The 24,474-nt window shown below is 39.5% G+C and overlaps 6 protein-coding genes across 13 annotated transcripts in view; 4 read left to right on the top strand and 2 right to left on the bottom strand.

The window, feature by feature from the left end:
• Positions 1-4,948, top strand: part of LOC116168822 — a 24,247-nt gene extending 19,299 nt beyond the window's left edge. For 3 of the 4 annotated variants that reach the window (XM_031484824.1, XM_031484818.1, XM_031484813.1), the window contains exons 3-12: positions 21-371; positions 426-707; positions 756-1,031; positions 1,080-1,376; positions 1,442-2,717; positions 2,767-2,933; positions 2,983-3,301; positions 3,349-3,585; positions 3,633-3,981; positions 4,039-4,948. In XM_031484824.1, the coding sequence (XP_031340684.1) occupies positions 21-371; positions 426-707; positions 756-1,031; positions 1,080-1,376; positions 1,442-2,717; positions 2,767-2,933; positions 2,983-3,301; positions 3,349-3,585; positions 3,633-3,981; positions 4,039-4,524 (4,040 nt within the window). In that variant the 3' untranslated portion in view covers positions 4,525-4,948. The remainder of the gene's footprint in view (positions 1-20; positions 372-425; positions 708-755; positions 1,032-1,079; positions 1,377-1,441; positions 2,718-2,766; positions 2,934-2,982; positions 3,302-3,348; positions 3,586-3,632; positions 3,982-4,038) is intronic. The other variant, XM_031484832.1, reaches the window with a different exon arrangement.
• The window catches only part of LOC116168867 (cytochrome c oxidase subunit 5A, mitochondrial-like), a 19,188-nt gene extending 5,111 nt beyond the window's left edge, over positions 1-14,077 (bottom strand). Inside the window, exon 1 of the mRNA XM_031484867.1 lies at positions 13,964-14,077. The gene's annotated coding sequence lies outside the window, so the exon portion shown is untranslated. The remainder of the gene's footprint in view (positions 1-13,963) is intronic.
• Positions 5,197-9,635, top strand: LOC116168806 (serine-rich adhesin for platelets-like). Of its 2 annotated transcripts, XM_031484803.1 has the most exons (3): positions 5,197-5,298; positions 5,343-8,798; positions 8,982-9,635. In XM_031484803.1, the coding sequence occupies exons 1-3, from the start codon at positions 5,233-5,235 to the stop codon at positions 9,486-9,488; spliced, it is 4,029 nt and encodes a 1,342-aa protein (XP_031340663.1). In that variant the 5' UTR covers positions 5,197-5,232; the 3' UTR covers positions 9,489-9,635. The 2 variants fall into 2 exon arrangements, with proteins under 2 accessions (XP_031340663.1, XP_031340658.1); XM_031484798.1 differs by having other exon boundaries at positions 5,343-9,635.
• LOC116168850 (dentin sialophosphoprotein-like) lies at positions 9,500-11,784 on the top strand. The gene is made up of 3 exons (XM_031484843.1): positions 9,500-10,895; positions 10,960-11,025; positions 11,148-11,784. The coding sequence occupies exons 1-3, from the start codon at positions 9,635-9,637 to the stop codon at positions 11,747-11,749; spliced, it is 1,929 nt and encodes a 642-aa protein (XP_031340703.1). The 5' UTR covers positions 9,500-9,634; the 3' UTR covers positions 11,750-11,784.
• Positions 13,696-23,770, top strand: LOC116168857 (CWF19-like protein 1). The gene is made up of 8 exons (XM_031484855.1): positions 13,696-13,950; positions 14,088-14,248; positions 14,296-14,394; positions 14,455-14,672; positions 20,376-20,691; positions 20,923-21,126; positions 21,174-21,412; positions 23,356-23,770. Exons 1-8 carry the CDS (start codon positions 13,931-13,933, stop codon positions 23,659-23,661), a joined length of 1,563 nt encoding a protein of 520 aa, XP_031340715.1. The 5' UTR covers positions 13,696-13,930; the 3' UTR covers positions 23,662-23,770.
• LOC116168781 (Down syndrome cell adhesion molecule-like protein Dscam2) overlaps positions 23,673-24,474 on the bottom strand; it is a 164,277-nt gene continuing 163,475 nt past the window's right edge. For 3 of the 4 annotated variants that reach the window (XM_031484766.1, XM_031484780.1, XM_031484772.1), the window contains exon 22: positions 23,673-24,474. In XM_031484766.1, the coding sequence (XP_031340626.1) occupies positions 24,149-24,474 (326 nt within the window). In that variant the 3' untranslated portion in view covers positions 23,673-24,148. The other variant, XM_031484787.1, reaches the window with a different exon arrangement.

The following is a 24,474-nucleotide window of genomic DNA, read 5'->3' as shown; positions in this document are numbered from 1 at the left end:
GTCAAATATTCTTCTTGTAGCTCAAACATCTTGCGGTACGGGTTCCATGAATGGTAAAGTAATGTATGAAAGATTACCCAATATTCAACTGCAAGGATTCGACGATGATATTGTGCGAGATACTGCTCCTCCATTTATGGTCCTCGAAAAATGTCAAGATCTATGTCTAAGAGATAGGGCATCAAATAATATTGTCAGAACGTGCACGTCATTTGATTTTCAACCTGGAAGTCGTATAGCAACGTATAACGGAGGTCCAGAATACGAAGAATCTACGTGTTATCTTACGAGAGAACAGGCGGCTCCAGAAGGAATTGGAAATTTGATGACAGTACCAAACAGTGTGCATTTCACGGAAGTCTGCGTCACCTGTACGTAACACTTCGTATTGCTTAGATTGTAATATACTTGTTTGTTTAAATTAGCGAATCGACCAGAAAGAGAATGCCCGAACAGAAGATACATTTTTGAACGACATCCACGGAAAAAGTTAAAGCTACCTGCGGCAGACATAAAAGAAATGACTGCATCCAACAGAAGCGAATGCGAGGACAAGTGCTTGAACGAGTTTAGCTTTGTATGCAGATCTGCCACATTCGATTCATCCATGAGGACATGCATTCTGAGCAGATTTACCCGGCGCACCCATCCGGAGCTTCTAGAAGACGATCCAAGTGCCGACTACTTGGAAAACACGTGTTTGAATGGTAATTGTACAACAATTAAATTTTGAAGGTAACATTCACTTTCCACAGCTGAAAGACGGTGTGATGGTCTGGCGGTTTTTATAAAGGAGGAAAATAAAAGACTAGGTGGTCCATTTGAAGTTGACTTGTTCACTAACATAACACTGGAAGATTGCCAAGCTATGTGCGTTCGGGCTGAAAAGTACTTTTGCCGTTCCTTGGAGTACGATGAGATGACCAAACAGTGTATTTTGTCCGAGGAGGACTCGATCTCACAAAAAGACGATTTAGGTGTTAGTAGCAGTCAAACACATCATTTCTTCGATTTCGCATGTTTAGACAGTCGTTAGTATGCACTAACACTCTTGATACCTCTCTATTGAAACATTTTAGCTCGCGGATCCGAATATCCCGATAATTCCGTTACCTCTCACTTATTCAGTGGCAAGCGACCAGATACCGCATTTCAAAGGTACAGAAATAGCAGATTGGGAGGGGATCATCATTCCGAAATTTCTGGACGGTCGCTTAGCGAATGCCTGGATGAGTGCCTGCGTCAGCCTAGTTTTCAATGTAGATCGGCAGTTTACAGTGAACGGTACAGAACGTGCAGATTGAGCCGATATAATCAAAGGGATGGAATGAGGATTATATATGACGCAGACTACGATTACTACGAAAATCTAATGCGTACGTATGGCGACATTCGTGTCAAAACCCCTATTATTGTTAGAAGTATATCAAAACGATTCCAGATTATGTAGTCGGTGGGGATGGGGACGGAAGTAGGCCGCCAGGGGAGAGCGGAACGTCACGTCCGGGAGAAACGTACCCCGGAAGCCATCATAGACCCGGAATTTATTCTCCCAGCAGCCCTGGCGTTGATTATTATCCGGGAGGGAAATACAAGCCTGGAAGGCCTTACCCAGACTACCCTGATAGATATCCGAACGACATATACCCGGGCGATAGAAGACGACCTGTTCGCCCATTATATCCTGACGATGATAGACGCTATCCCATTGGGCCACCATACGACAGATACCCACCAAGTGGGAGTGGAAGTAGATACCCACCCAGTGGAGGAGGAAGTCGTTATCCACCTACTACAGGCAGCCGATATCCTACAAGTGGGGGAGGAAGTAGATATCCTTCAAGCGATGGGGGATCCAGATATCCTTCACCCGATGGAGGAAGCAGATATCCGCCTAGTGGCAGCGGAAGTAGATATCCCCCTAGCAGTAGTGGTGGCAATAGATATCCTTCTTATGATAGGTACCCCGTTTCTGTGGGCGGTCGCTATCCCTATGATAAGTATCCTACAAGTGGTACGGGAGATCGGTACCCTCAAGATGGACGTTACCCACCTAGTGACAAATATCCAAATTATCCTCCTTCAGGTGGTGGTTATCGTGATAGATATCCGAATAACGCATACGATGACAGGTATGACAATCGGTATGGTAGTGACTATGGCGGGCGGTACGGTGGGTCGGATGACAGAAAAGAATTCGATTACAAATATTATTGGGAAGGGAAATTCTTTAAGAGGCCAGAAAAACGGCCCAATCGTCCATTTGATAACAGACCGTACGATGATGATCGCCAATATCCAAATGACGTAAGACCATATGATGATCGGCGACCGGTTTACACATATCGTCCCAGCGATGGAGATAGAGGTTACGACCATCGACGACCGTATGATGGCCGTCGGCCAACAGACGTGCGCAAACCAGCCATCGGAGGAGATCGTCGTCCATTTGGTGGAGCATACGATGAACGACCTCCTTATGATTTTAGACGACCGTTTTCTCCCGGTCCAGATGGGCCTATATACGACGGAGATTCTCTAGGAACTCGACCCTATGGATACCGTTGCGAGGAAGGGGATAGTTTTAAACAGACTGGGGCAAGACATCGCTTACGGAAGCAGTTCGTCCGTCGATTTATAATCACCCGAACCGTAGCCGATTGCGAACGCGAGTGCACAGACAGTAGAGACTTCACTTGTAGATCGTTTAATTACAGGTAAGTAAGACGATTACATCACGGAGTTAATGAAACACATTCTGTATAGAGACACTGCCACTGGGTATGACGGCGATAAGGAAAATTGCGAACTTAGCGACAGAGACACAAGAGATTTAGAGCTTGACAATCCTCAGATTTTCGACACAACTGGTGGATTTAATTACTACGAAAGGGCACTAAGCCGCACAAACGGCGACGGAGACTGTTTAGATGGTAATATTTATGTCTCACATTCCGCAAAAAATACTATGATCCGTTTTAGTGCGTCAAATTTGCAACGAAGATGGCATGGAGTTTACGCTAATAACACCAGAAGGATTTTATGGTAGAATATATGCCTATGGGTTCTATGATAGATGCTTCATAAGGGGAAACGGAGGGGTGAAACATATACTTAGAATAAGCGGTGCACAGGGTTATCCAGAGTGTGGTACACAGAGATATGGAGACACTATGACCAACATAGTAGTAGTACAGTTTAGCGATCACGTGCAAACTGGCGTAGACAAGCGATTTAATTTAACATGCCTTTTCCGTGGCCCAGGTGAAGCGGTTGTATATTCCGATTATATTGGCGCGGGGTAAACATTGCAATAACACTTAACCCATGCCAATGCCTTTGTTTTAGATCCGGTAGTCCCATTCCCATCGAATATCTTCCAGCAGAAAATACCTTAAGCTCTAAAGTACGGCTGCTCATACTCTACCAAGGCAGGCCAACAACTACCATCGCAGTAGGAGATCCATTAACGTTCAGGCTAGAGGCGCAGGATGGCTACAACTATGTTACAGATATTTTCGCAACGAATGTAATTGCAAGGGACCCGTACTCGGGAAGATCAGTACAGCTGATAGATCGAAGAGGGTATATGCTTAATGCTCAATTTTCTAAAAGATTAACGTGACTTTTAGGTGTCCAGTTGATCCCTACGTTTTTCCCGAATTGGACAAGGGGCGAAGTGGAGATAGTTTAGAAGCCCGATTCAATGCGTTTAAAATTCCGGAATCAAATTTTTTGGTCTTTGAAGCAACTGTGCATACTTGCAGAGATGGCTGCAAGCCAGCATTTTGCGAAACTGGGCGTGGACGAGAAGAGCCTTCATTTGGTAGAAGAAAGCGTGAAATAAACGATACTATTGTATTAGATAGTAATAACACCTCATCAGATGCAGAATTTACAAAAAATGAAACTGCCATTTCCCTTACTGATACCAAGACAGACGACGAATCCGATCTAGAATTTGTACGAGAAATGATAGAGGTTGGTACATAGATGAATAACAGAGCTACAATTATCATGTACCATACTATTTCGCAGGTATTTGAATCTCGTGAAGAACTACAGCAGGAAGCTAGGAGAGCGGTACCTTTGGAAGAATCGGTATGTTTAACTACAGGAGAGTATAAAGGACTCGTAGGAGCGGTGTTATCCCTCATAATATTGCTCGTGATTGTGGCAATTATTGCTGGAGTAGTGTACAGGCGCTATTGGAGTGTAGTTAGAAAAAATTTTATGGCAGACAGAGACTCTACTAGCTCCTATCCAACAAGAAGTAGCGGTTTATCCACGCTATCAATTTTTGGAAGTGGATTACAAAAACCGTTTTCAGGATTCATAAAAACGAAATCGTTTCCTAGTATGAATAATCAGGATTTGGACATTCCATGCTCCGGTCCCGGTGGCCCATTTGAAGATCCAAGTGAACCTATTTATACTGACCCATCACTTTTCGAAAGATCGCGAAGTTTAAGAAGTATCGCGGTCTCTCAAAAACGAAAGCTTTCTTCTCATCAGCCAATGTAATTAGGATGAATCGCAGAAAATTGTACCGTATGAAGAATGAAAGAATGAAATGTAGTAAATTTCTTATTTATTTGCACCACTATATGCAATACTTATACATGACTGGCACAACACTACCACCTATTTCGCAATTCCGCACAAAATTGAAAAGTGCCTGACTATGGAATAAAAGATGCAATAATTTCCACTGCCTACCTACCCGCTCAGAAGTGTACTTGTGATTTTAGAATATGTATGTACGATTATAATTTTAAGTATTAAAACTCGTATAAATTCAGAAAAGTAAAAGTGTTTAGATTAAGCTAGTTTGGTATCGTAACTTAGGTACTTAAATGAAAATAACTACATCTTGCAAACTAACTATCTAACAGAGCACCGTGTCCTTATAGTTCATTTGTAGACCCTTGCATTAAAATAAAAATGTTTCATGTCAATAAAAGTGTTTATAACAAACGGTAATTTATTTATTCCTATCAAAAAAGTATCGCCAAAACGTGCCCAATAAGACCAAACGTTGAAATGACAATTACAAAACGTTGGAAGTGATAAACTATCAATTCAGACGTGTTTTTTTCGTTCCGCTCAATAACGTTTGCTAAAAGAGTTAAGGTAATGGAATCATGAACAATGTAGTGAAATATGTTGGGTTCCTTAATTTATTGTGGGTTTATTTTAACCACCATTGTGAGTACGCAAGCCGGGTACCAGATGAAACCAAATGAAGAGTATTGGAGATCAGCCAGAAAATCCTCAGAACATAATCATAATTTTCAGGTAAGAACATTAGTTAAATGTAACTTGAATAGCAAATGTTACAGGCAAAAAGAACAAACATCAAATGCAGGAATGAAGGCTTTAAAATACCAAGCTTGCACCCAAACAGGTACTTCCAATGTAAAAGATTTATGAGCGATTTATATTTAGAATACCGCCGATGTAGAAAAAGTACAAACACTTTTTATGAAACAGAGCAAAGATGTATGCCAACAATAGGAGGGGGTACTGTAACGTGTGTAATACCTAAAAAGAAATGCCCAAACAATATACAAGGCGCAGTACCATTTCCAAACTCCATAAAACCAAGACACTATCTAGTCTGCTTACCAAGTTCGATTCACATCTGTAAATGTGGCACCAATCAAATATTTGATATGTATATAAAAGAATGCAGGGAGCTATATCACCCAACTTATATAGGTAACGATACTTCAGGTGGTAAGGTACAACCAATAATTTGCCAAAAAAGGGGAATAAATCAAATAACATACATACAAAGTCCAACATTAAAGAGGTGTGAATTGTACTGCGAAATAATACATTCAAAAAATTACCCTCCAGATTATTACTATGTGCTACACATCGTTTGTATAGGAACTGACCCATCCACAAGTGAACATAACATGATATCAATAACTACAAACGGTGACCGTACCGACAGTGTAGAAAACACAACAACGAGATCGGTCTACACGACAACAGAAAGTTCAAATTACACACACGACTATCCACAAACGCCAGGAACCACAGGGGATGAAACATCAAAATACATCCACTCGATCACGGACGAAACTGAAAAAACAAGAAGTGTGGCATACAGTCATACCACACCGAGTCGCACGACTGAAGAAAAAACATCGAGGTACACTCACGTCAATCCCCATACCCAAGGAACCGTAGTAGAAGAAACATCGCAATACACCCACACGATCACGGACAAAATTGAAGAAACGGAAAGTTCTAAAAGCAGCACATCGAGTAGGGCGTACAGTCATACCCCACAAGGTCCCACGACTGAAGTAGGCAGTTCGAGGTACACTCATGCGTATTCCCATACCCAAGGAACTGCAGTGGAAGAAACATCAAAATACGCCCACTCCACAACGGCAAAAACTGAAGAAACGGAAGCAACGGAGACAGAAGAAACCGAAATTACTACAAGCAGCACATCGCGTAGGGCGTACAGTCATACCAGACCGAGTCGCACGACTGAAGAACGCAGTTCGAGGTACACTCACGCGTATCCCCATACCCAAGGAACTGCAGTGGAAGAAACATCAAAAAACGCCCACTCCATAACGGCAAAAACTGAAGAAACGGAAGCAACCGATACAGAAGAAACCGAAATTACTACAAGCAGCACATCGAGTAGGGCGTACAGTCATACCAGACCGAGTCGCACGACTGAAGAACGCAGTTCGAGGTACACTCACGCGTATCCCCATACCGAAGGAACTGCAGAGGAAGAAACATCAAAATACGCCCACTCCACAACGGCAAAAACTGAAGAAACGGAAGCAACGGATACAGAAGAAACCGAAATTACTACAAGCAGCACATCGAGTAGGGCGTACAGTCATACCAGACCGAGTCGCACGACTGAAGAACGCAGTTCGAGGTACACTCACGCGTATCCCCATACCGAAGGAACTGCAGAGGAAGAAACATCAAAATACGCCCACTCCACAACGGCAAAAACTGAAGAAACGGAAGCAACGGATACAGAAGAAACCGAAATTACTACAAGCAGCACATCGAGTAGGGCGTACAGCCATACCAGACCGAGTCGCACGACTGAAGAACGCAGTTCGAGGTACACTCACGCGTATCCCCATACCCAAGGAACTGCAGTGGAAGAAACATCAAAAAACGCCCACTCCATAACGGCAAAAACTGAAGAAACGGAAGCAACCGATACAGAAGAAACCGAAATTACTACAAGCAGCACATCGAGTAGGGCGTACAGTCATACCAGACCGAGTCGCACGACTGAAGAACGCAGTTCGAGGTACACTCACGCGTATCCCCATACCGAAGGAACTGCAGAGGAAGAAACATCAAAATACGCCCACTCCACAACGGCAAAAACTGAAGAAACGGAAGCAACCGATACAGAAGAAACCGAAATTACTACAAGCAGCACATCGAGTAGGGCGTACAGTCATACCAGACCGAGTCGCACGACTGAAGAACGCAGTTCGAGGTACACTCACGCGTATCCCCATACCCAAGGAACTGCAGAGGAAGAAACATCAAAATACGCCCACTCCATAACGGCAAAAACTGAAGAAACGGAAGCAACGGATACAGAAGAAACCGAAATTACTACAAGCAGCACATCGAGTAGGGCGTACAGTCATACCAGACCGAGTCGCACGACTGAAGAAGGCAGTTCGAGGTACACTCACGCGTATCCCCATACCGAAGGAACTGCAGAGGAAGAAACATCAAAATACGCCCACTCCACAACGGCAAAAACTGAAGAAACGGAAGCAACGGATACAGAAGAAACCGAAATTACTACAAGCAGCACATCGAGTAGGGCGTACAGTCATACCAGACCGAGTCGCACGACTGAAGCAAGTACTTCGAAGTATACTCAGTATCCGCGTTCACATGGAACCACCGCCAGAGAGACAACGAAATACATTCACTCGACTACGATATTGACTGACGGAACGGACGTATCAGAAGATGAAACCAGTACATCGAATACTGATACCACGTTAACAGAAACACTTTGGACAGAATTAACAGAACGTACCTCCTATACAGAATATGAAACTACCTTTACCTCCTCTGAAACAACAGCAGATACACAAACCACAATCTATATAGATATGACTTCAACAGAAGTATCATCTTCTGAATCTGGAGAGACATCAAGTACTATTGAAACTAGTAGTACACCGTCTACGTCTAATACAGAATCAACTGTAGAGACAAGAAGTACAATATGCGGTAATACCGAGAGCTCCTCCACGGAAACATACTCCACGGGAGGTACATCAACTACAATGCGTACAGATACCAGTTATATTTCCACCATACCTTCTACAGAACTAACGGACGATACATCAGTTGTAATGTCCACGGGGCTCGAAAAGACCACCGACACTTCGAATACGGACATTACAGAGGAGAGCAGTAGTCGAATTTCCGCGTCTAGTACTTCAAAATACACCCACTCGGGGACTCCAGGAGACCACACAGGAGGATATTCCCGAAGTACGAAAATGTCTGACACCAGCGGTTCAAGATATACCCATCTGACATCAGAGAGTGAGGAGACCATCGACACTTCGAATACGGACATTACAGAGGAGAGCAGGAGCCGAATTTCCGCGTCTAGTACTTCTAAATACACCCACTCGGGGACTCCAGGAAACCACACAGGGGGATATTCCCGTAGTACGAAAATGTCTGACACCAGCGGTTCAAGATATACCCATCTGACATCAGAGAGTGAGGAGACCACCGACACTTCGAATACGGACATTACAGAGGAGAGCAGTAAAGGAGTATCTACGTCTAGTGCTTCCAAATACACTCACCCGGCGACTCCAAGTGACCACACAGGGGGACATTCCCGTAGTACGAAAATGTCTGACACCAGCGGTTCAAGATATACCCATCTGACATCAGAGAGTGAGGAGACCACCGACACTTCGAATACGGACATTACAGAGGAGAGCAGTAGCCGAATTTCCGCGTTTAGTACTTCTAAATACACCCACTCGGGGACTCCAGGAGACCACACAGAGGGATATTCCCGAAGTACGAAAATGTCTGACACCAGCGGTTCAAGATATACCCATCTGACATCAGAGAGTGAGGAGACCATCGACACTTCGAATACGGACATTACAGAGGAGAGCAGTAGTCGAATTTCCGTGTTTAGTACTTCAAAATACACCCACTCGGGGACTCCAGGAGACCACACAGGGGGATATTCCCGTAGTACGAAAATGTCTGACACCAGCGGTTCAAGATATACCCATCTGACATCAGAGAGTGAGGAGACCCCCGACACTTCGAATACGGACATTACAGAGGGGAGCAGTAGTCGAATTTCCGCGTCTAGTACTTCAAAATACACCCACTCGGGGACTCCAGGAGACCACACAGGGGGATATTCCCGAAGTACGAAAATGTCTGACACCAGCGGTCAAGATATACCCATCTGACATCAGAGAGTGAGGAGACCACCGACACTTCGAATACGGACATTACAGAGGAGAGCAGTAGCCGAATTTCCGCGTTTAGTACTTCTAAATACACCCACTCGGGGACTCCAGGAGACCACACAGAGGGATATTCCCGAAGTACGAAAATGTCTGACACCAGCGGTTCAAGATATACCCATCTGACATCAGAGAGTGAGGAGACCACCGACACTTCGAATACGGACATTACAGAGGAGAGCAGTAGCCGAATTTCCGCGTCTAGTACTTCTAAATACACCCACTCGGGGACTCCAGGAGACCACACAGAGGGATATTCCCGAAGTACGAAAATGTCTGACACCAGCGGTTCAAGATATACCCATCTGACATCAGAGAGTGAGGAGACCACCGACACTTCGAATACGGACATTACAGAGGAGAGCAGTAGCCGAATTTCCGCGTCTAGTACTTCTAAATACACCCACTCGGGGACTCCAGGAGACCACACAGGGGGATATTCTCGAAGTACGAAAATGTCTGACACCAGCGGTTCAAGATATACCCATCTGACATCAGAGAGTGAGGAGACCACCGACACTTCGAATACGGACATTACAGAGGAGAGCAGTAGTCGAATTTCCGCGTCTAGTACTTCTAAAAACACCCACTCGGGGACTCCAGGAGACCACACAGAGGGATATTCCCGAAGTACGAAAATGTCTGACACCAGCGGTTCAAGATATACCCATCTGACATCAGAGAGTGAGGAGACCACCGACACTTCGAATACGGACATTACAGAGGAGAGCAGTAGCCGAATTTCCGCGTCTAGTACTTCTAAATACACCCACTCGGGGACTCCAGGAGACCACACAGGGGGATATTCCCGTAGTACGAAAATGTCTGACACCAGCGGTTCAAGATATACCCATCTGACATCAGAGAGTGAGGAGACCACCGACACTTCGAATACGGACATTACAGAGGAGAGCAGTAAAGGAGTATCTACGTCTAGTGCTTCCAAATACACTCACCCGGCGACTCCAAGTGACCACACAGGGGGACATTCCCGTAGTACGAAAATGTCTGATGCCAGCGGTTCAAGATATACCCAAACTACCCGTAATACGGATAAGGATTTGTCCAGTACATTTTCAGGAATTGGTAGCTCCAAATATTCCCATGTAACGTATGGTAGTGAACATACTGTGGGATCCAGCAGTTTTGGGAGCACCGGAATTGTAACTACAGCAAGTACATCATCAAATTCCATTATAAGTGTGCCGACGGCGAGGAATTCCTTAAACACAAAATCGACGGACAATCAACAGACACACACGTATACGATATACACCGAGGATGTGATACATGCGGGTACGATAGGAGCTGGAAGCCAGTCTCGAGATGAAAACAAGACAAAGATGGAAGGTATGATAACTAATTTTATTTATAATACATTTACAATCGAGTTAATGGAACATATATCTAATAGATGCTGGTACAACTATACCACCAACAAGGGGAATAGAAATAATTTACGAAGGAGAAATAAGACCTGGTATGTAGATATAGCTATCCTTTGCTAGGTAAATTAGATTAGATTTTGTCTAAAACTGACGTTGAATCCATTAGATCTTTTGTTTTAACGTTTATTTGGACTACAATCTCTTTGGATTTCAGAGATGAAGTGTAGCAGTACAGGAAAGTTCCGGTATATGAATTCCTGCAAGCAGTATTACTATTGTGACCGCATACCACATTCAAATTCCTTTTTATTATCCAGAGTGCGAGAATGTCAAATTTGCATGCAGTTTAATGCCAAATTAGGGAGGTGCGACTATCCAGAGAACGTCCCTGAATGTCAACCGGATAATGGAATAGAGAACAGACTTTGCACGGGAGATGGGAATTTTTCAATACCAAAGGAGAAGAATTGCAGGAAATACTATGAGTGTATAAAAGATGTGAGCACCGACGAAATTCGTTTGAACGTAAAAGAATGTGCTAGTGGGACAACCTTCAATGCACAGTTGCAGAGGTGTGTTCCGGGAGAGCATTGTAAACGGCACAGAAACCCACGATGCACAGGGCGCAATTATAATTTCTTTGATAGACACGATTGTACAAGTTATTATCATTGCGATCATAGAGGTAAGATTCAAAAATTAAAGTGTCCTCCAGGCTATGTATTTAATGGAGAAGAATGCGAGTGGAAAGATGATGTCATTTGTGATCCCGATGCTTTGACAGACAAGGATTTAGAAAGACTTTTAATTTGGTAAATTATGTTAGAAATTTGTGGTGTGAGATTTTGTCATTAGCTGATGCGTAAAAATAAAAACTCACATTGCTATAGGCAGTTTATTTTAAATTGTGCAATAAAGAAATCACAAGCTTCCTTTTTATGAGTAGACAGGGAACTTATTTTTGTTATCGCATGCATGAACTAAAGTATGTATCTATGTAACGTTGCATGGGAACGTATAAAAAAAGGCAATGATGTGATCACATTGGAAACAATTCATTTCGAATGCGATAAGTAGGTAGGTATACACATTCATATTGAAATATTCATTGAAATACATATTGCAGATGTTACATCATTCATTAAAAAAATGAAAGACAATATCATAATAAAATATTTTTTATTATACCTGGATCACAATCTCCGTTTTAAACACTCAAATGCGTGCGAAAAAAGGCCTTTAAAACACACGTGCTTTAAAGTTGCTAAGTAACGATACTTCAAGTATGACTTTTGAAACTGTCATCTGGGTGAAATAAAAAATCTTCCTAAGTCGCTTTCTGTAAATGCAGAACATTTCTTTGGCCTATACCCATCCTTTGGTTGAAGCTTTTACAAACGCGCGTAATTTAGGGTATGCTTCCAAATCTGTCCACTTTTTAGTCCCAGCAATAAGTGAAGTTTTGAATGAATGTACCAAAAGATAGAACATTTAAATACCTTTGACATTTCCTTCATATATGCCAGCATTCTCGATGCATTTAAGACTTTATTCGTAAGTATAACTTCCTATTCATCCATGGAAACAACTTTTCATATTCTTTATAATAGACTTAACTGGATTTGGATTTTATACCTACCAACGTTTGTTTATATTTTACAACAAGCTATTTAATGGACGGTGTATTATCTTTTTCAACGGAAATCGTTTTATTCACAAAGACGATGATTTTTATAAGCAAACGTCAAGTGACATTTCCATGGCAATCGTGAAATTACGAACACCCAGCCCACTTAATTAGACATGTATTCGAGCATAACGTCAATATGATTTCACTGAATTTCCTATTTTTAAATTATACTGCAGGTATAATAAAAAATACTATAAGATACACGTGTATAATTGGTCTTTAAAACACTTGCAACGTTAAAGGCACTCCGCTTTGCGTCGTGCCCTTAAACTCGTTGCGCGTGCTTTAAAGACTTGATTATACACTTGTATCTTAATATACTATTTTCTACAACTGTCAAAAAAACCTGTCATTTTCTGACGGATTTCGAAACGCGAAGTACTAGATTTTTAAACGGTTAATTAATAAGTAAGGTTGCTATTGACAACGTGCGCGAAATCGTCAACATGAAAAAAAGTATTTCGCGCACGTGACAAAGTTGAACTTAAACAGCAAATTTAATTAACAATCGGTTCAGTTGTAGAAAAAATATTGTATATAACGCTAGCGCGAAGTTATTTCGCGCATTTGACTGATATTTTGACTCGGCTTCGCCTCGTTAAAATACCTTCAGTCTCAATGCGCGAAATTGAACTTCGCGCTCTTGTTATATAAATAACTGTTTGTGGGGTCGGTGTATTTATGCCACCGTCTGTTTTAAAGCGTCATCGACGTAAAGGAATGTCTGCGAGTTCTTCATACGAGTGCGCTAGAAATTGAATGTGAAATTGTGATCTTTGTTTGTAATTAGAAAATTGATTTGTGTTCAAGCTAATTCAAGACAGCCTCAAGTTATTAAGAAAAAGGCCTTTCAGGTAGAAGAGGATGAAGATTATATTTTCAAGTCTCAAAAACGGCATGATATACTCGATTCACTTTACAAATTAGTAGAATTTCATTTAAAAATCTGTTATGTTTACAAAACGCAAAACAAACCATTTGTAAATTAACCGAATGCAAATAATGAAGTTCGATTAATAATTGATATGATATAGTAGACACATTCTTAAATCAGAGCCGTAGCGTAAATTGCGACACAACATAAACAGAAACCATAACCTCCTACAAATTATAATTAATTCAAATCTTGTGTTTAAAAGTTCTTGTCTGTACGTAAATCTACGTTTAAATATTTTTTTAAACTATCAGTTAATTAAAAGTGGTCAACGTTCTTTAAAACAGGCCTGATTTACAATTACGTCCTGATGGCAACACTATTGTAATTTCTACTTAATTGACGCAGTATATAAACCTTCTTTTTGTAAATTATGGCAGAAAAACAGAAAATGTAAGCACCTTACCTTCTTGTACGTAATTTTCTAGTTTAGAATTCACAAAATCACTCAATTTCACTGCGCCAAACGTACGCCGTGACGTTTGTTTTCCCGCTATTTTGATTCATAATATTTTCAAAAATATTTTTAGATTGATCTGTGGAGATGTTGAGGGCAGATTTATAACTCTCTTCAACAGAGTTGAAGCAATAAACAAAAAATCGGGTCCCTTTGACTTGCTGCTTTGTGTGGGGAATTTTTTCGGCGTTAACAATAAAGAATTCGACACCTACAAGTTTGGCATAAAAAAAGGTTTGTGTAAACTTCGATACTGTAATCCTTGATCTTGTTGATTGCAGTCGAAGTACCGACTTACGTATTGGGCCCTAATAAGGAAGAGCACGTTAAGTTTTATCCGGAAGACGGTTCCGAGCTATGCCCTAATGTACATTACTTAGGTTCCTACAGCTTTCAAGGAGTTTTGATGTTGATTTGAATTAATTCAACTGTTTTATTAGGGAAGCGTGGAGTGTATACGAATAGTACTGGGATAAAGGTGGCTTACATGAGTGGAATTTCATCGGATGGGCAGGTGGGCGGTAACGAGTACACGTACACTTTGGAGGACGCAGTGTTCTTAAAAAACCTGTGCAAACGGGGGAGTTCTAGAGGAGTCGATATTTTAGTTACATCACAGTGGCCCAATGAAGTTATGAGATATGATTCTACTAATAAGGTAAATAATTTATGAGGTAGGTAAGTACTTATGTTTATTAAAATGTAACCAAAAGGAAATCAATGTTAAAAGATTCACTGCTACACAAAATGTGTTTGCTTTTTATGAAATCAACCAATAGGGTGCCTGTCTATCTATTAGGTTTGAAGAAGAGTTTATGCACAAGTGAGAACACATTATACTATCCTGGAAGGGTCACAACACTGTTGAGGAAGCGGCATGAGAAAAGGACAGACTATGGTGGTTCTATGTATGCTAAACAAAGATAGTAATGCCTTTACATTGTGGGTTCCATACCCACAAAAATGCCTCGCTTGTAACATTGCGCTCTTTCCAGCTAGTATAGAATTCAAGATGAGAACAATGTATGGGGCATCCTAGACATATGGCTAGGAAATGAGCCCGGGGGGCACTATTTTTTGTATACAAACTTTTATTTGATGCATTTAAATAAAGCCACTGTTGATACATCATTTACATATTACCACAGACAACATATACTACAGACGGTCAATGCAATGCTATAGAAATAAACGCAACACGTAATAGAGTACGACTAGTGTGTTGTCTACCTTGAAGCAGTCGAAATAAATTGTTGTAAAATGTGGTAGACGCACAGAAAACTGTTGTGTGTGGTAAACGTGTGTAATAGATGGAGTCATTTTTGTAAAAATAAAATACATATACTCAAACCTTATTTCCTCGGCTTCAACGCCGGCTTTTACGTAGATAAGATAAGCGCTCACTTGTATAACATCATAAATTACATGAAATAGGATACATTTTAATTCTTCATTTTTCTCTTTTCTAAACATTTAAAAAATTGATGGAGCGGGTTTGGTTATTATACAAGGGCGGAAACTAAATTTGGCCTCCACATATAAAATTATGAGGTTGGACAAGGAAAGATTTTATTAGAATAATAAACATAATTTTTGTTTTTCCATAATAAATATATTATTATACCTGGTGGTGACTTGAACAACGCACCATAGGAATTGCAATAGTAATTTTTTCATTTCTGATTATTGACTTCTCTAATTATTTTAGAGAGAAAGTCTATTTAGGTTTTTTGTAGAGAAAAAAATTACGAATCCATGCATACTATAGCTTTTAATTTTCTGAACTTTAAATCCAAGAAATTGGATAATTAAAAACTGGCGCTTTTAAGAAAATCAGTGGTGCCATGGCAATTTGAGATCAAAATGCAGGCGCTTTTGTTTGATTTCCTAACTCCATGGAATTACCGACTTGGCGTCCAGAGCCTGGCGCTCCTCGCCCCTCCCCCTCGCACGGCCTTGCCTACCTATATGTATCTGTGATAATACCATCACAACATTTTTTGATTAGGGGAGAGAGCACTTAACGAACTTTATTTTATGTCAATGTGTAGGGTCAACATAGTCCAGTCACAGCGACGTCGGAAGTGAATAACGGTTGGGGGGGGGGGCAAAAATCAGCGACCATTGAGTCTGAAAGGTCCTTCCCATGCAAAATTGTGTACGAATTAATGCAAAGCAGTGGGTTTTTTAAGTGACCCTGAAACCTGTTTATTTAATCAATCAAATAATGTATTTTTGAAAGAAGTTTTGAAAAAAATTTAAAAAAGTGTCGGAGGATGTCTAGTTACATGCAACTGAGCAACTCAGAGATACTTGACTCGATTGAGAAAACCATAGCCATAGATCATTAATATTTTATTTAAAAAATAATGAAGAACTAGAACATACAAAAGTTACAAAAATTTTGTCCCTGTTTATTGCACTATTGAGCATCGTAAAGAAAAGCAAGTATAAAAAATTAAATATATCCAAAAATTTTCCGCCTTTCCGTGGTTTCCTGGCAAATTCTTTCAATATATCCTCTACTTCTACACTTTTTGTAATTTCTGCATGCACATGCAGTAGAAGATGTGTTAGTCGCTTTTTAGTGATTTATCTACTCTTTCTTAGAGGGGGCGCGGCCCCACCTTGTGTAAAAACTGAGGGGGCCACTCGCCCCCTCTGACCCGTACTTCCGACGTCGCTGTCCAGTCAAATTAGCTCCAAAAGTATTCTAAACTGGATGTTGGCATTTCACACAACGAAACCAAGTGTATTTTATGTAGTTCCCTGCCCGGAAGCTCCCGGAACATATTGCTATACAAAAAAAAAACCAAGAAAAAATGGAAAAATGCAGTTTTTTTCGCATTTGACTTCCAATTATCTCGTCAACTATTGCTCGAGCTCATAGAAATGAATTTGTTTAGAATCGAATTTTCAGTTGGTACAGAACCGTTCATTTTTAAATGTTATTGTTTTTTCTGGAAAAATACAAAAAAAGTAATCCCAAAAATTACCATTTGTTTTTGTTGATACGCCCTTCTCAATGGTTTGTCCTTCAAACTGGATGACTCCCGGAGCGTTTTCAATATTTTTATGGATGGTGGAACCGTAAAACAACCTATTCCAACAATTGTCTGTTGTCCCGATGAGTTTTGCAAATCGACGGACTGTGGAATTAGTTTAGTGGCCTGTTTAGTGGAAACCCCAGAAACAGAACAAGAAAGTAACTTTATAATAGGCCCTTGGCACGCTGTTTAATAAAAAATCATACCAACTGTATCTGATAGAAAAATCGATTCTAAGCAAATCGTTCTCTTCATTTTTTCCGTAAGAGGAATAGTTAACGAGAATACGAGATACCTAATTAAGTCAAATGCGAAAAAACGATATTTTCCCATATTTTCTTCGTTTTCTTGTGTATAGCAATATGTTCCCGGAGTTTCCGGTCAGCTAGACTGTCATTTACGGATTCAGGGGATTTTTTTGCATACAATACACATGGTTTGGTTGAGTGAAGTGACAACACACTAAACCGGCAGACAGTAATAGATACAAAACTATAAACCATCTCGAGGATCGCTATTAAAACTTTGCTTTGTGACAATTTTCGTAGGTAATTGCACAAGCGCATCAAAATGCTCTTTTAACAAAGTATGAAGTGTAACTTCAGCGCATTTTCCATAAATTGATCAATACTTCTCCAAAGGCCATACCTATGTGCGCTACGTTTTTCATTACTAGACGCATATATGGTTAAAATTTAAAAAAAATATTTTCATAAATAAGGAAGTTGACACTTACTGCGCAGTTGATATTGCGCGTCCTGCGCATGCGCTTATTAATCTCATATTTACAATTTGCAATACGTTTGCTTTTACTATAAGTATCTTTGGTTAAAATTTCAAAGAAATATCTCCATAAATAAGAAAGTTTGCATTGCGCATTCTGCGCATGCGCACATCTGATTTTTACTGTATGCGATATATTTGCCTTTACTACAAGTATCTGTGATTAAAATTTCAACAAAATATATTAATAAATAAAAAAGTCAACATTGCGCAGCCTGCGCATGCGCAGTTCAATCGTCAAGATTTTCTTTGACTCAGGTGCCAGAGCGATACGCTACCGAATGCAAAAAGAACGAACTAAATATCTTGAAAACTGTAGAAGTACTCGGACAGACGGACAGACGGACGGACAGAGAAAGTGGCTGCAATAGCGCACCCAACTTCGTTGGAAAATGCGCTAAAAATTATCAGGTTTATTTTGATGCACGAGTGTAATTCGGGGGAATATTTCCCGAATAAACATTACAAACTCACCTTACCTACTTATAAAATTGTTAAAGTGTATTCCCATGAAATGTGCAATTATCGCAGGGCTCTTTCGTTTTCTACAATGCAATTACCGCTGTAATTGACCTATAATTGCACACCTTAAATGGGATTTATTACATATGATACAAATAATCATTCGAAAATTTGCTTACGTTTAGGTTTTCTTTATCCAAGTTAAATGAAGTTAAATTGCTGATTGCAAGATTTATTCCACAAACGGAGAGACAAGTAGGCAAGTAGAGTACGTAACGTAGGTATATAAACAAACACGGAGATTACACTTTTTTTCGAGAATTCGAAAAGTGGTGCAAGTTAGATATATCGTTTCTTATGCACCCAAAGACAACGAGTAATACGTAATTGCGAATATAAAGTGATATTTGCTTTGTATGTGATGTGTACCTGCAAAGATTATCAGCACTTCGCCCCAGATGTAAATTATGGGGATTTCTTGTGGGACAGCTTTCTAACAATAAAGTATCAATACTTCTTTCCCTAGACAATTTGCAAAACCATTCCAATAAAAGAAATCTGTAGAAGAACCAACACATTGTTGTATGCGCTAATAGATGGAGCAAAATAGAGGGATAGCAGGCTTTTAAATAAGGGGACATTTGAAACAAAACTTAGCGTGCTTTTTCCCCTTAAGATTGACCGTCTGTAGTATATGTTGTCTGTGATATTACATATACAGGGCAAGGTTTTCCACTCAAAAATAAAAATATACAGGGTGTTCAATTTTGTGTAATTTCCGGCCAAACCGGAACTAAAAAAAGGTAATTGTGATCAATTAATTCTTTTAGTCTGTTTCCTCGTGGTTACACAATTTTTTTGTCAAGAATTTTTTACAAACATACCGACCCAAAACCTTGGTAATAAGTCATTTTTAATGCTGTTGAGCAAAATAGAAGAAACGTAGACTTCCTAAAGAAAATATCAAGTCGTTGGGTTTTTTGGAGTAGGTTTTGGTCTGCTTTATTGTACATTTTTAGCACAACACTTCTACATTCTGTGTACCATAAAGCTTTGATCCTGGGTCAGGTGTCAATATTGAAATGACTTCGCATGTATAATTCTTCCCTATGTTGAATGGGTGTTTACTATTGTAATAAACGCATAAAACTCAATTCTTGTATTTTGAGCTCATTTTTGAGGATCAACACTTACAAATGACGAACTTATAAGTATTAGTGCATTTAGTGGGTAGTCACTAGTCACCGGTGCTGAATCTACGCGAGTCACTGTTACAGAGCGTGTCGTGCATTTTTAAGTAAAATCCGAGGTAAAATCGTTCAGAGTAGATCCCGAAGAACGAAAATTACGCCTAGAGCGAGGTACCACCTCCATCAGACAGACAAGTAATCGCCGTGCCTTAGACGATTTTCGCAGAAAAACAAGATAATTGAAAAATTTCCAAGAATCCACGCCAACTAGGATTCTGTAGTCGGTCCGTGCAGAATCGTATACAGAAATCTGAGCCCGCCGCTAGGCGTATTCGAGTCTGGCCGTCTGTAACAATATAACGGTATGCAACATTGCAACCAACATAACAATACTACTTAAAAATTACTTATTTGATTGTAAAGACGATTGAACCACCTTTACAGGTTGTTTACAATTAATTTTTCTTTTAGTACTTGACGGTCATTGCGTTTACTTCATTTATAAATAAAAGTCGAATGTTTCCTATCAATGCGAAGTGTCATTTTTAGCGACTTAATGCTTTTTAACCATTTTACAGGGTCGTTTCGCGTCAAACCCCATTTACTAATATGTGGATTCTATTGCATCCAAGATTAACCTTAAAGAAAGAAAAGAATCGTCTCATACTTCATTATTGACTTATTATTTATTCCTTTCACCCTTTTCCTTAAAAGGCTAGAAGAGGACTGAAAGCTAGCCGGAGCACATTTACATATAATTTAAATAAGAAGAACCACCCCAATTTGATTGAAACTTATTAAGATTAACCGGATGTAAAAACTAATAATTACAGATTCACGTTTAGAACCCTACATTGAAGTACGTTTTCATACTTTTAGATAAAAGTGGGTTTAAATATGCACACAAACGTAGCAGCGTGGCTAGCACTGCAATTAAAACCACGTTACCACCTAAGTGGCTTGGAAGGACAATTTTATGAGCGTGCGCCATTTCGGAATCCGGTTGGTAACGACTCCTCGCTAGAAATTGCGACTCGATTTTTGGGATTGGCGAGAGTCGGAAACGCGAATAAAGAGAAATGGATTTACGCTGTGAGTTTGACACCTATAGATAAAATGTCCATTAAAGATTTAATGCAAAGGACGACCGATGAAACACAGTGCCCCTTCAATTTGGTAGAATTGGAAAATATATGTAAGTAACATGTTCATAAATGATTCAATTTTCATTGCAATGTATTTGGGCAAATGATGGGTGATTAGAAGTTTTTTATTGTCGTGTTTCCAATATATGGCAAAATAAAGAATATCACAATTGTAGGTTTTCTTTAGTGTGACTGATAATTGGAAAGCATCAAACTGATGAAACATTGATTTTATTTTTTAATTTTCCATGTTGATTTTGATTAGTTTATTAAATTTACAGTGTTTAAAAATAAAAGGAAACCAGAAGAAAACATACAGTATTTCTACGACACTAACTCACCAGAACCAGAACAGGTGAAACATAAAAAACGCCAAAAAATTGAATTTGATCAAAGTAAGTGCTGGTTTTGTTTGGCAAGTCCATCAGTGGAAAAGCACTTGGTGGTAGCAGTTGGAAATTCGGTGTATTTAGCGGTGGCAAAAGGTGATTTGCTCTACACTATTTTATACTTAATCATAAGTGTCTTACAGGTGGCTTGGTAGATCAACATCTTTTGATTTGTCCAGTTGAACATCATCAGTCTTCAATTGCATTGCCGGATTCGGTAGTGGTAGAGGTAGACAAGTTCAAAGATGCCTTAAGAAGTATGTACATATTAAAACAGATGGAACCTGTATTTTTTGAAAGGAATTACAAAACGTCTCATATGCAGATTCAAGCTGTACCCATTCCCTTGGCTGCTCAGAAAGAATTGAAGGACATTTTTCGGGTAGGTACAATAGCTGAGCAAAATGTTTCTAAAGGAAGCACAATAAGAGAAAAATGCTGTGAGTTATACAGGGTACTCACTGAAAGATAGGGATAATCTTTTTAATCCTGTCTTATTTCCCATTATTTTCGAATGAAATATAATCAGTTTAAATTTTTAATTCTATTGGTTGTATTTAGTTTGTATGATAATTTTAAAACGAGTTACTAAAGGGAACATTTAATCGAAATTCTTTACGTGAGTTTAAAGTTTTATCTGGTCAGGCGTTGGTAAAAAATTGTTATCGAACAAGAATTAATTCGTTTTTCGACAAACAATGTCACGTGCGAGATACGCGATGCAAGTGTTTTATCAGTTCTGGCGACGGAGAGGAAGTAATTTTGGTACCGGTACTCCAGCCGGCTATGCAATTTTTAAAAAAAAACGTAATCCTCCTCAGGTAAGTAAAATTATGCGCAAACAAGTTTAATGTTGTGCAAGAACTACTTAGGCATGGAATTTCGAGTTTAAAAAAGTGTAATGTGCGAAAGAAGTCTTACCATCCGAGCAGCCACAAAGTTAATTGTTATTGACTTCGAGTCGGTTGTGGTGTATTAAAAGTGAGTTTTTTTTTGTTTCTGAGAAGAATCTGTGAGATTCGTGTTAAAGCGTGTGTTTCAGGGAATATCGCATATTTCTTGTCCTGACTGATTTATTGGATTATTCTTAACAGAACAGAACTGAATTTGTTTTTAAATCGACCGTTTGTGTTTGTTTTCAAAAAAGCACTGTAAGATTTTTCTATTTTTTTCATATCCGAATGTTAATTCCGATTTTACGAACTTACGGAATTTGAGGGGGGCTTTCTAGTCTTTCAAGTTTATAAGAGCTTTCAGTCTTTGTTAGGAGTTTCTTGTTGTATTGGAACCCAGTTGTGCTCTGAGGTAGAATTTAAAAAGAAAAACTAAATGGTGTACCCTGAGGTAGCTGTATATAGTCTGTCCCTCCTTGACTTTACAGCACAGCGTCTTATGGTCAACAGCGATGTCGTTAGAATATGATTTGGTAGAAAATGGCCCCCCCTATATCCCAGGCAGACTCTTATTATTCCCAAATGTGAAAAGGGAAGAATCTGGAAACCTCGGACAATATTAAAAAAGCCACAACAAGCTATACCTTAACAGCATTCTGTAAAGAGAGTTGCAGAGGCTGGAAAACACGTTGGCAAAGGTATATAGACGCAGGAAGAGAGTATTTTGAAGAATATCAAGTTGTATTACATGTTTAATCAATAAATCTATTTTTTTGAAAAAAGGCTCATTACTTTTGGGATAAACCCTGTAGGAAGAGATTTAATCAGCTATACATTTTCAATAGGAAAAAAATTGAGTTTTTTGTCATCCCACACGTGATAGCCGGATGGCTGCATACGTGAGTAAATAGACTAAGACTAATCTACCATTATGCAAACTACGTCGAACGTTCTTATTGTATAGCAAACGTTAAATTGATATTTTATTAGGTTTGAATGGGTAGGCTAAGCGTCTCGCTAACAGTAAGGGTAGATAAAGTGAAACAAATAATTGTGCAATCGAATGATATCTGTTTAAAAATGGGACACCGAGCACGAAATAAAGTGAAGTTCAGAACAGCATACAATAACTATTTCTTACGACATTACTAAATGGCCATTAAAACTGGAAAAGTTGCATTAAAAAAATCAATGTTATGTTGTTTTATTTAGTTTAGAGAACCCTGTTTAATGAAAAGCATTTGATTGTGTAATCTCAGTGTTTCTTAGGAAAATTGCAAAAAATGTAAAACGCGATTATTTATTAGTGACCATCCATTTACATGTTCTTTGCGGTATTCAACTGTTGACTTATAACTTCTGCATACTGCATGAGGAACATGGGGACTTGGCCTGCTGTTTACTTACCTTGAATCATTCTGTTATTATATAGGATGAAGCGGAAGGTCATGGATTCGTTTTGGAGGAACTGGAATCCCATAATCGTTTAGATCAAGTGTTAGCAAAAGGGGTACCATATTTTTGTGTGGAATTGCCAAACAAAACAATTTTGTACACCAAAATACAGTCGTCGATGAATTTTCCAATCAATTTTGGGAGGCAGGTGCTAGCGTCAGGTCCGATATTAAATTTGCCAGATAAGATAGACTGGAAAGAGTGCGTTGTGAAGAAGGAAATTGAAGAAAAACTTGTCGCCAGCTTGCGGAAAGCATTTAAACCGTTCGATTTTACCGAATAAGAACACTCGGGTTTGTTAACACAACATTTTTATTATATTTGTTTACATTTGACAATTGTACAATAAAAAGGTGTATCCAAAAATGACAGTTCTTTGAATTTTGTGTGGGAAAGATGAAGTTGTCGGCTTCGGAGTGATGTAGAGACATTGTGTTTGTAACACATATAACTAGTGTGAGGCTCACTTATTGTTCTTGTAAAACTGTATGTAACAATCTATAAACTCTATAACATACATTGGATTTATACAGATTATTATCAAGCTCATTTTGGCACATCCCATTAACGGAAGATAGGGAAGCATGTTTATTTGAAAAACAATTTTTCCCCGTCGAAGGCACCTGCCACTGTTTATGCTTTCCTATCATATTCCATGTAAAAAATGAATTTCATATAAAAAGTGTTTTAAATTAGACCTTTCTTCACGTATAAACAAAACAGATTATACAACTCTAATGATTGTAAGTAACGAAAATACTTTATAAAAACTATACATTGATTTGGAAAGCTTCTCTACTAAGTTTAGATAACCCTCTGTGTTTGTGCCCTTTCTCGCATTCCGTTTCGCTAAGATCCCGCGAATGCAGGTCAGAAAACCTACTTGGGGGATGTATCCGTTCACTGAAACTCGGTGTGTGCGAGATGCTAAAAGTAGTTTCTTCATTATGGCTGGAGTAACCGCTGCTACTACGCACATGTCTTTTACTTAGGGGTGCCGCTTTACTCTTGCCTTTACGTGAAGGGTACGGTTTTCGACCCATGCTTCCCGATTGAGGCGACGTCTCGGACGACGAACTAGACCCTTCCGCTCCCC

The sequence above is a fragment of the Photinus pyralis genome, unplaced genomic scaffold (assembly GCF_008802855.1).
Source record: "Photinus pyralis isolate 1611_PpyrPB1 unplaced genomic scaffold, Ppyr1.3 Ppyr1.4_LG1, whole genome shotgun sequence".
Classification (NCBI taxonomy): domain Eukaryota; kingdom Metazoa; phylum Arthropoda; class Insecta; order Coleoptera; family Lampyridae; genus Photinus; species Photinus pyralis.
The sequence above is the reverse complement of the archived record's forward strand: the minus strand, read 5'-3'. Positions and strand labels throughout refer to the sequence as shown.